This window comes from Symphalangus syndactylus, chromosome 6 (genome assembly GCF_028878055.3).
Source record: "Symphalangus syndactylus isolate Jambi chromosome 6, NHGRI_mSymSyn1-v2.1_pri, whole genome shotgun sequence".
Lineage (NCBI taxonomy): Eukaryota > Metazoa > Chordata > Mammalia > Primates > Hylobatidae > Symphalangus > Symphalangus syndactylus.
Genome location: NC_072428.2, coordinates 10,068,729 through 10,080,928, shown reverse-complemented (window position 1 = coordinate 10,080,928; position 12,200 = coordinate 10,068,729). Strand labels below are relative to the sequence as shown.

The following is a 12,200-nucleotide window of genomic DNA, read 5'->3' as shown; positions in this document are numbered from 1 at the left end:
CTGCAGCTGGGGAGGGAAGAGCTGTGCCAGGTTCTGTGTCGCCTGCCACCCAGCTGGCTCAGTGATGCAGTCCCAGCTGTAGAGGGCAGAGGTCCACGCCCCTCTCCTCAGGAGACCTGGACACAGAAGCCTCCCAGGCTCTAGCAGTTACAGGGGTAGAAATGTTGTTAAGAATCTAAGGAACATGCTGGGCACCATGGCTCATGCCTGTAATCCCAGCACTTTGGGACGCCAAGATGGGCCGATCACCTGAGGTCAGGAGTTCAAGACCAGCCTGGCCAACATGGTGAAACCCCATCTCTACTAAAAATACAAAAAAATAGCTGGGCGTGGTGGCAGATGCCTGCAATCCCAGCTACTCAGGAGGCTGAGGCAGGAGAATCACTTGAACCCGGGAGGCAGAGGTTGCAGTGAGCCAAGAATGCACCAATTGCACTACAGCCTGGGCAACAAGAGTGAAACTCCATCTCAAAAAAAAAAAAAAAAAAAAAACTAAGGAACATACGGTCTCCAAACCCATCCCATGCCTGAACTGAAAAAGATCACCCGTGGTCCTGGCCACTCCATCCCTCATTCCTGGCCCAGAGGGGAGGAGGAAGCCAGAGACTACAGGGTCCCAGAAAAAAACGGCTATGGCTGGCCAGGCTCACGCCTGTAATCTCAGCAGCTTGGGAGGCCGCGGCAGGCGGATCGCCTTAGGTCAGGAGTTCAAGACTAGTCTGGCCAGCATGGTGAAACCCCACCTCTACTAAAAATACAAAAACTAGCTGGGCGTGGTGGCAGGCATCTGTAATCCCAGCTACTCAGGAAGCTGAGGCAGGAGAATCACTTGAACCCAGTAGGCGGAGGTTGCAGTGAGCCGAGATCGCGCCATTGCACTTTCAGCCTAGGTGACAGAGCAAGACTCCGTCTCAAAAAAAAAAAAAAAGTCTATGGCTGAGGGGCCCAGCTGGGCTTGCTCCAGGACAGGAACTAGCAGCAGGGGATGTGGAATCGCCTGCCAGTCACTGCAGACAGTCTGCAGGCTCCTAGGGGCATCCAAGCCCACTCTTACTCTGCGGGGCGCTCCTGACGCCAGTTTCAAGGTGGAAAGGTCGACGGCCCTAAGGATTGGAGGGTGCAGATGGGAAAGGGGGATGCTCGTGATGTCTGGGGTGCTGAGATGAGGAGGTGACCAGCAGAACAGCAGCTCCAGCAGGCACAAGGCAGAGTTGACCACCAAGCTGGGTTTCTGCAGGTCTGAAATCTGGCCAGAAGGCTGCAGCCACATGCAAATTAGGGGTAGGCACCTCTGCCCTCAGCCCTAATGGTCAGCAACTCCCCCTCCTGCCACAAGCTCCCCACATGAGGGAGGGCAGTTTTTAGTTCAACCTATGCAGTCTAACCCCAGGGAAGAGGCTGCTCCATGTCCAGCTGCATTCCTGGAGCCCCAAAACTGACATATATGGTCAGAGAATCAGCAGGGCAGATAAGGAGAGCAGACAAGCCCTGGGGGTGGGCAGGAAGAAGAGGGGGAGAGCTGCCATCCCGGAGCCACAGACTCTGGGCTCTGAGGCCATTTGACAACCTCCTGCACACATCGCATCACAGCCAAGGGCCCTGGATGGTGAGCCCTCTCCCTGTGCCTAGCAACAGCCACCCTATCACCAGGGCAACCACATGGATTGAGTGGTAACGCTATTTCATGCTCCCAAGCCAAAGCCAACCAGCCAAAACAGCCCAAAAAAACCCTCTTCTTCCTCTCCCTCTCCCTGTCCCCTGCCCTCATCCACTACCCCTGGTTACCACCAAAATATAATCCCTTCCCAAGAACACAGAGAAGGATGATCCCTCGCGGTCAGGAATGCATTTCTCTGAGTGACGCCAAAGCCCAGCTCCCTCACTCCCCTTCAGCCTTCAACCCTTCAACCCTTCAATATCTACATGCTTTTCCTGCCATCCAGCCAGGAGGCTGTGGGAGCTGCTCCCCATAGCGACCTCCAGCTGGGTAATAAAGACAGAATCCAGCTCAAAGCAACCCCCTCCAGGCCACAGCCTTCTCTCCACCCTTTCTATTCAGCCTGTCACTGCCCAGGGACCAGGGGCTCCTTCAGCCCCACCTACACCTATCCCAGAGGCGTCTTTCTGCACACAGTAGGTGCTGATGCCATGAAATGATGAGGTAGTATAGAGAGCTCGATTATCATCCGGCCTAAGCCAGTGAGCTGCAAAGATGCTGAGCAAGTCCTTTTCCTACTTGGGCCTAAATTTCCTCCTCTGTAGAGGCAACAGCGCCTCCCAGAAATATAATTCTCCAGTGTTCAGAAATACTTTGTGCTGCAGTGAACAACAGGATTAGAAGGAGCAGCCGGGGCCAGGCGCGGTGGCTCACGCCTGTAATCCTAGCACTTTGGGAGCCCAAGGTGGGTGGGTCACTGGAGGTCAGGAGTTCGAGACCAGCCTTGCCAACATGGTGAGACCCCCATCTCTACAAAAAAAAGTAGCTGGGCATGGTGGTGGGTGCCTGTAATCCCAGCTGCTCAGGTGGCTGAGGCAGAAGAATCACTTGAACCCAGGGGGTGGAGGTTGCACTGAGCTGAGATCACGCTACTTCACTTCAGCCTGGGCGAAAGAGCGAAACTCCGTTTCAAAAAAAAAAAAAAAAAAAAAAAGGAGCAGCTGGGAGCTGGGGTAGATGTGAAGGAGGGAGAAGGACACCATCTAAAAGGGAGCTGAACTTGAACTTCACCTCTTTTCCAGTGACTGCTCTTCTATGCTGTCAGTTCTTCCAGACGTCACCTCCCTCAACCTCCCCACATAACCTCCTTTCCCAGCATAACTAAGCCCAGTGGTTCCCATCTCCCAGTCAACTGGCCCTTCCCACCACCCCCAACCCACAGCTGTTACCTTCTCTGAGCCCGGAAGTTAAACTCCCATTCAGTGGGAGGGTGAGGAAGCTAGCACAGGGATATTCTAACATCAAGTAGTAGAAATGAAGTATCCTGCCTGTTTAAGACACCAGCCACCCACAAGCCTGCTCTACTCTATGCAAAATACACCCAACTCTGAGATTAATTTTTCCATTCTCAGCAGGTAAACCTTTACAAAAATCTTAAGGATCACCTTAGGCAATCACTTTTAGGAAGTTGTAGACTTTTCTGAAATTGGTCACATGTGTGAACTTTTTCCCTAAGAAAAGTTAGGAGATGTATGCAATTTTAAGAGGTTCATACACCTTCTGAGAATCACTGTTTAAGAACTTCTGGTCTATTCAGAATAACACCTGATATATAGTAGATGCTATCATTTGTTGAATGACTGAACCAATTAATTCATCTCCTAAGTAAAGAAGGGAACCCACACTTGTTGAGGGCCTATATAGGACCATGAACTGGGGACACAAACTCAATCTCACAATAGCACTGATGAGGCATGTTCTACTAAGCCCATTTTACGGTGAGGAAAGAGAGGACCAGCCGGGCACGGTGGTTCCTGGCTGTAAACCCAGCACCTTGGGAGGCCAAGGCGGGCAGATCACAAGGTCAGGATTTGGAGACCAGCCTGGCCAAGATGGTGAAACCCCATCTCTACTAAAAATACAAAAAGTAGCTGGGTGTGGTGGCGCGCGCCTGTACTCCCAGCTACTTGGGAGGCTGAGGCAGAAGAATCGCTTGAACCCGGGAGGCAGAGGTTGCAGTGAGCCGAGATCACGCCACTGCACTCCAGCCTGGGCGACAGAGTGAGACTCAGTCTAAAAAAAAAAGAAAAGAAATCATATTCTCAATGTTGGAATCGGCCTCCCAGTTGCAAATCCCACCACAATACAACAGCAATTACAACTCTCAACTACAATTATGTTTGCATAGAGCTTCACGGTTTACAAAGCCCTGGTTACGTTTTGCAATTATCCTATTTCACAGATTAAGAAGTTGAACTGAGGCCGGGCGCAGTGGCTCACGCCTATAATCCCAGCACTTTGGAAGGCGGAGGCGGGAGGACCACGAGGTCAGGAGTTCGAGACCAGCCTGGCCAACATGGTGAAACTCTGTCTCTACTAAAAAATACGAAAATTAGCCGGGCGTGGTGGCGGACGCGTGCAATCCCAGCTACTCAGGAGGCTGAGGCAGGAAAATCGCTTGAATCCGGGAGGCGGAGGTTGCAGTCAGCCGAGACTCCAGCCTGGGCAACAAGAGTGAAACTCCGTCTTAAAAAAATAAATAAGTTGAATTGAAAGCGTGGCCTAATAAGTGGCAAGGAGGAACACTTCCCCCAAATTTCTTGTTCTTATTGCTTTGCCAGATCAGATCTGGGAGATTTCCCCCTCCCGCCGGCTTGCTGGATGACAGCGATCCGACCTGGACTCTGCCCTGGGGAAGGCACGAAGAAGACAGTGAAAATGATTAAGTCCTCTTATTGCAGGCGCCAAAAGGGGGAGAAACCCTGCAGGAAGGCCAGGCCTCTGAGCCCAATTCCGCCCCCGTTCCCCTCCTCGGATCTGCTCGGGTCCTCCCCATCCGGACCCCATCCCTTCGGAAGACCTGGCCGGCTCCTTTCCTTTCCCCATCCCCACCCAGGGAGACCCCGCGCCCAGCAGCTCACCGCGCTCGGGAACTGCTCCCTCTGCCACGCCTGTCAAAGCTCGGCAAACATCCGGCTCCGAGGTGGAACGGGAACCGCCCCCTCCCGCTCTCTTCTATCCCCAACCATTTCCGCCACACCTCCAACCCACTTCCGGCCCCGAACATGGCCTTTCCAGGAGCCCCGCCCACTTCCTGCACATGCCCGCCTAAGTGCCTGCCTCGGGGAGGTAACAGCATAACAGTCCGACTCGTCACTCCCAAAAAGAGATGGCTGGAACAATTAGTTCCGCTTTCCCAGCTAGTCGAATCACTGGTGCACCTCCGGAATCCGAGGTTCGCATTGCTCTCGGACAGAGTTCTGCCTCCCCAGTACTCCCAAGCTCCCAGTCCTGTGCACCAATGAGGTCCGACTCTGAGGCTTCTTTCCTGAGAAAAAAATTTGGAAGTCCGTGACTGTTTCCTGGAGGAGCCGAGAAGACGACGCTCACTTCCGGCGTAGGGAGGCTTTCTGACCCGGAATGGAGGAGGCGGAGGAGCTGCTCTCGGAGGGGAAGAAGGCGCTGCAACTCGGTGAGTGACCTGCTATGTCCGCGACCCTCAACCTTGGCCCAGGTGGATCTGACGCTCTCTGGTCAGCTTTCTCCTCAGTCTCCTCTCCTCCCGATCCCAGGATCCTCCAGTGCCCTCAGAGTCGCTGGGGGCTTCTGAAGAGCCCTTGAGCCTCCTCAAACCTTTCAGGGCCCCCCTTAGAGCCCTCACCTGTCCCTCGGGCTCCGCAGGCCCAGCTGGACCTGCGGTTTCCTCCCACACCTTTCCCCACCTCCCACCTTCTTGGGCGGCTTCCCTCACCGTCTTCCCTTCTCCCTGCAGCCCGCGAGCCGCGTCTAGGCCTGGCCTTAGGATGGAACCCTTCCGGAGAAGGCTGTACGCAGGGCCTCAAAGACGTCCCACCCGGGCCGACCCGAGCCATTCTCGCTTTAAAGAGCCTTCCCCGGGGCTTGGCCCTTGGCCCCTCTCTCGCCAAGGAACAGCGCTTGGGGGTCTGGTGTGTCGGGGAGCCCCTGCAGCCAGGCCTGCTGTGGGGGCCGCTGGAAGAGGAGTCTGCCTCCGAGGAGAAGGGCGAGGGAGTAAAGCCACGGCAGGAGGAGGTATTGAAGGATAGAGCGACTTCTCTCCGCCCTTGAACATGTAGGGGAGGTTTGGACATTTCTAGACAGCTTTTCAATTTGAAGAAAGAGAGTATGTCAAGAGATAGGAGATAGTCTTGTCCCCTTCTCTTCAGGACTGTCTCCTCTTAGCAGCAGTAGTTAAAGAATCGAGGTTTGAAAAGTTGTTGAAAGCTGGAATCATACAGTGTCAGCAGTGAGTGAGGAAGGTCAAGAGCTAAGGTTTTTGGAATTAAGAAAGCATGGGATCAAATTCCAGCCTTGTCACCTAGCTGGTTAAATTACGTGCCGCATTTAATTCATCTGTGAAACAAAGCAGTGGCTCTCTTGGGATTATATGGAGGAGCTGATGAAATAGTGAAGATAAAAGGTTTCACTGCACAATACCATTTTATTTTATTTATTTTTCTTTTTTCTTAGACAGTCTTGCTTTGTCTCCCAGGCTGGAGTGCAGTGGCATGATCTTGTCTTACTGCAACCTCCACTTCCCAGGTTTAAGTGATTCTCGTGCCTCAGCCTCCCAAGTAGCTGGGATTACAGGTGTGCACCACCACACCCAGCTAATTTTTGTATTTTTAGTAGAGACAGGGTTTCACCATGTTGGTGAGGCGGGTCTCAAACTCCTGGCCTCAAGTAATCCGCCTGCCTGGGCCTCCCAAAGTGCTGAGAGATTACAGGTGTGAGCCACCGTGCCTGGCCCAATAAATACCATTTAAAAAAGCTGGTGTTCCTTATTACTTTTTCTGTTTAGTACTCACTGGAAGACAGTAATGTGTTCAATTTCGTAATTCTCCATACCCTTGGGAGGGAGGTGAGGAGACAGACTTTTTGGTCCTTACTGAATGAATAATCAGACAGCACTGTCCTGTTAGAGGAGAACCAGAGGCTTCTAACCTTCCAGGAGTTTCATCTTAAATTTGTTCCAGGAAAGTTTCATCTAGTTTCTTTTTTTATTCCTACCTGACCCCCTCGAACACATTTGAGAAGGACTTTTGTTGGTTTATTTCAGAACCTGTCATTAGGCCCATGGGGAGACGTGTGTGCCCGTGAGCAGAGTTCTGGCTGGACTAGGTAAGTCAGAGGAGAGTGTGTCATGCATATTCGTTCCTTTGAGGTTTTCTGTTGTGGCTTGGGATGGAACCCGGCGCTGACTGTCATTCCCTATTCAGTGCTCTTTTGCAGTGAATGTTCCAAAGGCACAGCGTCCTTTAGGACCCAGACTGCTTGGGGACTGGGGCTTTCGGGAAAGACCACTTGAATAGTGAGCATCTCCTAGCTGGCTGTTACTTTGCTTTGCAGCTTGGTGCAATGGGGCAGGCTGGAGAGTGAGGGAAACGTGGCCCCAGTGCGGATCAGCGAGAGGCTCCATCTGCAAGTGTACCAGCTGGTGCTGCCAGGCTCTGAACTACTGCTGTGGCCCCGGTCTTCCTCTGAGGGCCCAATTCTCACCCAGCCCGGGCTGGACAAAGAGGCAGCTGTAGAAGTGGTGACAGAAGTGGAGTCTGCTGTACAGCAGGAAGTGGCCTCCCCTGGGGAGGATGCAGCAGAACCTTGCACAGGTATGTGTCAAATAAATGCTGGTTCCCCAGCAATTTCCCCACCAAAACAACCTGTTGATAGGATAAAGCAGAGTTTATGGCTCATTGCAGTAAGGAAGGACACTCTAGAGTCTTAGTAGCTTTTCAAAATCTGTTTTAAGGTGGATCTTTCAACATGGGATAGGAGGGTGGGGCTTGATTAGTATTGGGTAAGGATTATGACTGAATAGCTTAGGATTGGTAGATACAGCAAGGCTAGAATTTTCAGGCAAAGGACAGTCTCAGACTATAAATTGTCATTCATTGCTTTCTGTCGAAGAGCGACGGGTCTGTTCTTTGGAGTAACAATATAGATATTTGCAACTTTTACCTTCCTAAGAGCTTCCTGGAATAGTAAGGAAGAGAGTAAGCTTTGTACGTACAGGGTTTCCAGCCTCCCATGTTTCTTCTCTCTGGTGTGGGGGCTCTTTTATATTACAGATGAGCTAAGGTGGAAAGGGGTTTTTTTTGTTTTATTTTGTTGTTGTTTTTTTTTTTTTGAGATGGAGTCTCACTCTGTCGCCCAGGCTGGAGTGCAATGGCGTGGTCTCAGCTCGCTGCAACCCCTGCCTCCCAGGTTCAGGTGATTCTCCTGTCTCAGCCTCAGCTAATTTTTTTGTATTTTTAGTAGAGATGGGGTTTCACCATGTCAGCCAGGCTAGTCTCGAACTCCTGGCCTCAAGTGATCTGCCTGTCTCAGCCTCCCAAAGTGCTAGGATTACAGGTGTGAGCCACCGCGCCCAGCTGGAAGGGGGTCTTTTTTTTTTTTTTTTTTTTTGACCAGTGGGAGCACTTTTTATTTTGTTTTTAATTGATACATAATAATTGTACATTATTTGTGGGGTACAGAGGGAAGTTTCGATACATGTGTACAATCTGTGATGATCAAATCATGGTGTTCAGCATATTCATCACCTCAAACATTCATCATTTCTTTGTGGTGAGAACATTCAGCCCCCTCTTTTCTAGTTATTTAGATATTTAGAAATATACACTATAATATCATTTACTAGAGTCACCCTATTGTGCTGTAGAACACCAGAACTTACTCTCATCTAACTGTAATTTTGTACTCTTTTTTTTTCCTGAAGACATGCCAGTTTTATTATTAATTTTTTTTGCACACAAAACAATATTTTCTAAAAATACATACAAACAAAAAGATGCATATCAAACATATTAGGGAGGTTACACATGGGAAGACGGGGAATAGAAATGGGGGGTAGGAATTAAACAAAATAAATGAGAGAGGGACTTTGTATGGATCAATGATAATAACTCAATCCTCTATTTGACAAAGAAGAAGGAGAAGGAAGAGGAAGAAAAAGAAAGTGGGATAAAGGATCAGAAAGGGAGGAAAATAGAAAAAATTAGAGTATGACTCCAGGGTAGATCTGTTTTGTTGTTGCTGGGTTGGTTGGTTGGTTTGTCTGTTATATTTTTCATATGTTTCGCCATGTTGGCCAGGCTGGTCTCGAACTCCTAGCCTCAAGTGATCAACCCTCGGCCTCCTAGAGTGCTGGGACTACAGGCGTGAGCCACCACGTCCAGCCCCCACATTGCGTATGGCCTCCGTGGTAGACCTCCCGGACGGGATGGCCGGGCAGAGGTGCTCCCCACTTCCCAGATGGGGCGGCCGGGCAGAGGCACTCCTCACTTCCCAGACGGGGCAGCCGAGCAGAGGTGCTCCTCACTTCCCAGACGGGGCGGCCGGGCAGAGGCGCTCCTCACTTCCCAGGCGGGGCAGCGGGGCAGAGGCGCTCCTCACTTCCCAGACGATGGGTGGCCGGGCAGAGGCGCTCCTCACTTCCCAGACGATGGGCGGCCGGGCACAGGTGCTCCTCACTTCCCAGACGGGGCGGCCGGGCAGAGGCGCTCCTCACTTTCCAGATGATGGGCAGCCGGGAAGAGGCGCTCCTGACTTCTTCCCAGACGGGGTGGCCGGGCAGAGGCGCTCCTCACTTCTTCCCAGATGGGGCGGCCGGGCAGAGGCGCTCCTCACTTCTTCCCAGACGGGGCGGCCGGGCAGAGGCGCTCCTCACTTCTTCCCAGACAGGGCGGCCGGGCAGAGGCGCTCCTCACTTCCCAGACGATGGGTGGCCGGGCAGATGTGCTCCTCACTTCCCAGACGGGACGGCCGGGCAGAGACGCTCCTCACCTCCCAGACGGGACGGCTGGGCAGAGACGCTCCTCACTTCCCAGACGGGGCAGCCGGGCAGAGACGCTCCTCACTTCCCAGACGGGGCGGCCGGGTAGAGGAGATGCTCCTCACTTCTTCCCAGACGATGGGTGGCCGGGCAGAGGCGCTTCTCACTTTCCAGACGGGACAGCCGGGCAGAGACGCTCCTCATTTCCCAGACGGGGCGGCCGGGTAGAGGAGATGCTCCTCACTTCTTCCCAGACGGGGCGGCCGGGCAGAGGCGCTCCTCACTTCCCAGACGGGGCGGCCGGGTAGAGGAGATGCTCCTCACTTCTTCCCAGACGATGGGTGGCCGGGTAGAGGAGATGCTCCTCACTTCTTCCCAGACAATGGGTGGCCGGGCAGAGGCGCTTCTCACTTTCCAGACGGGACGGCCGGGCAGAGGCGCTCCTCACTTCCCAGACGGGGCGGCCAGGCAGAGGCGCTCCTCACTTCTTCCCAGACAGGGCGGCCGGGCAGAGGCGCTCCTCACTTCCCAGACGGGGCGGCCGGGCAGAGGCGCTCCTCACTTCTTCCCAGACAGGGCGGCCGGGCAGAGGCGCTCCTCACTTCCCAGATGGGGCGGCAGGGCAGAGGCGCTCCTCACTTCCCAGACGGGGCGGCCGGGCAGAGGTGCTCCTCACTTCCCAGACGGGACAGCTGGGCAGAGACGCTCCTCATTTCTTCCCAGACGGGGTGGCCGGGCAGAGGCGCTCCTCACTTCCCAGACGGGGCGGCCGGGCAGAGGCGCTCCTCACATCCCAGACGGGGCGGCTGGGCAGAGGCGCTCCTCACATCCCAGACCATGGGCAGCTGGGCGGAGGCGCTCCTCACTTCTGGAAGGGGGTCTTGAATCACATCCTAAATATGTGTCTCCAGGGAGCGAACAAGGGGATTCTTCATCTGGGATGGCCTTATTCTAGCGATTATCCAGATGGCCAGGACCCCATGGCTCTCAGGAGTGCTTCTCCAAAAGGCGCCTAGGCTGGACAGGAAGATATATGGAGTGTGCACCCCATGCTCCAGGGAAGAGATTGGTATCATTGATCCCTCTAAGGCTCAGGGGCTGGGTGGGAGAAAACATCTGATCCTGTAATTCCCTGGTAACGCCATCTGCATTGAAGCTCCCTAACCCCAGCACCCCATCCTTGCCTTGCAGATCCTGGTTCCCAGTCACCCTCTGGCATCCAAGCAGAGAGTATGGTGAGCCCTGGACTTAAGTTCCCAACCCAGGACCGACTTTCCAAGGATAGCCAGTCACTGGGCCCATTGCTTCAGGATGGCGATGTGGATGAGGAATACCCACCCCAGGCACAGATGCCACCTGAACTTCAGAGCAACTTGGCTACCCAGCAGGACACAGATGGCAGTGGAGCCAGTTTCTCATCTTCTGCCAGGGGCACCCAGCTGCGTGGCTACCTGGCCAAGAAGTTACACAGCCCCAGTGATCAGTGCCCACCCAGAGCAAAGACCCCAGAGCCTGGAGCCCAGCAGCCTGGCTTCTCTACACTCTCGCGGAGCCCTCCTGGCCCAGCAGAAACCTCCCCAAAGCAGGGGCGACGGTACCGGTGTGGAGAGTGTGGCAAGGCATTCCTGCAGCTGTGCCACCTAAAGAAGCACGCATTTGTGCACACAGGCCACAAGCCCTTTCTTTGCACTGAGTGTGGCAAGAGCTATAGCTCAGAGGAGAGCTTCAAAGCCCATATGCTGGGCCACCGTGGGGTGCGGCCCTTCCCCTGCCCACAATGCGACAAGGCCTATGGCACCCAGCGAGACCTCAAAGAGCACCAGGTGGTACATTCAGGTGCCCGGCCCTTTGCTTGTGACCAGTGTGGCAAGGCCTTTGCCCGCCGGCCCTCCCTGCGGCTGCATCGCAAGACCCACCAGGTGCCAGCTGCCCCTGCCCCTTGCCCGTGCCCTGTGTGTGGGCGGCCCCTGGCCAACCAGGGCTCCCTGCGGAACCATATGAGGCTCCATACAGGAGAAAAGCCCTTCCTGTGCCCACACTGTGGCCGGGCGTTCCGTCAGCGGGGCAACCTGCGTGGGCATTTGCGGCTCCACACTGGGGAGCGTCCTTACCGCTGCCCACACTGTGCCGATGCCTTCCCCCAGCTGCCTGAACTGCGGCGCCATCTCATCTCACACACCGGGGAGGCCCACTTGTGCCCGGTGTGTGGCAAGGCCCTCCGAGACCCACACACGCTCCGAGCTCACGAGCGCCTGCACTCCGGAGAGAGGCCCTTTCCCTGTCCCCAGTGTGGCCGTGCTTACACACTGGCCACCAAGCTGCGGCGCCACCTCAAATCTCACTTGGAGGACAAGCCCTACCGCTGCCCCACCTGTGGCATGGGCTACACCCTCCCGCAGAGCCTCAGGCGGCACCAGCTTAGTCACCGGCCCGAGGCACCTTGCAGCCCACCCTCTGTGCCTTCTGCTGCTTCTGAGCCCACCGTGGTGCTGCTGCAGGCTGAGCCACAACTGCTGGACACGCACACAGAGGAGGAAGTCTCCCCCGCCCGGGATGTTGTTGAGGTCACCATTTCAGAAAGCCAGGAGAAGTGCTTCGTGGTGCCAGAGGAGCCAGGTGCCGCCCCCAGCCTGGTGCTAATCCATAAGGACATGGGCCTCGGCGCCTGGGCAGAGGTGGTGGAGGTGGAGATGGGCACCTGACAGCTTTGCCTTTTGCTGACACAGCTCCATAAAGACGTGTGCTTTCTCA

At 54.5% G+C, this 12,200-nt stretch overlaps 2 protein-coding genes across 4 annotated transcripts in view; one reads left to right on the top strand and one right to left on the bottom strand.

The window, feature by feature from the left end:
* ARHGAP1 (Rho GTPase activating protein 1) overlaps positions 1–4,964 on the bottom strand; it is a 24,814-nt gene extending 19,850 nt beyond the window's left edge. The window contains exon 1 of one of the 2 annotated variants that reach the window (XM_055281772.2): positions 4,579–4,964. In XM_055281772.2, the coding sequence (XP_055137747.2) occupies positions 4,579–4,796 (218 nt within the window). In that variant the 5' untranslated portion in view covers positions 4,797–4,964. The remainder of the gene's footprint in view (positions 1–4,578) is intronic. The other variant, XM_063640947.1, reaches the window with a different exon arrangement.
* On the top strand, positions 4,910–12,200 carry ZNF408 (zinc finger protein 408). Of its 2 annotated transcripts, none has more exons than XM_055281702.2 (5): positions 4,910–5,129; positions 5,430–5,707; positions 6,735–6,796; positions 7,025–7,284; positions 10,641–12,200. In XM_055281702.2, exons 1-5 carry the CDS (start codon positions 5,078–5,080, stop codon positions 12,149–12,151), a joined length of 2,163 nt encoding a protein of 720 aa, XP_055137677.1. In that variant the 5' UTR covers positions 4,910–5,077; the 3' UTR covers positions 12,152–12,200. The 2 variants fall into 2 exon arrangements, with proteins under 2 accessions (XP_055137677.1, XP_055137678.1); XM_055281703.2 differs by having other exon boundaries at positions 5,061–5,171.

Excerpts from the sequence above, each read along its gene's own strand:
- ZNF408 (XM_055281702.2), top strand. The coding sequence starts at position 5,078 with ATGGAGGAGGCGGAGGAGCTGCTCTCGGAGGGGAAGAAGGCGCTGCAA. Across the intron at positions 5,130-5,429 it reads GAAGAAGGCGCTGCAACTCG|CCCGCGAGCCGCGTCTAGGC; the intron begins GTGAGTGACCTG and ends TTCTCCCTGCAG. Across the intron at positions 5,708-6,734 it reads TAAAGCCACGGCAGGAGGAG|AACCTGTCATTAGGCCCATG; the intron begins GTATTGAAGGAT and ends GGTTTATTTCAG.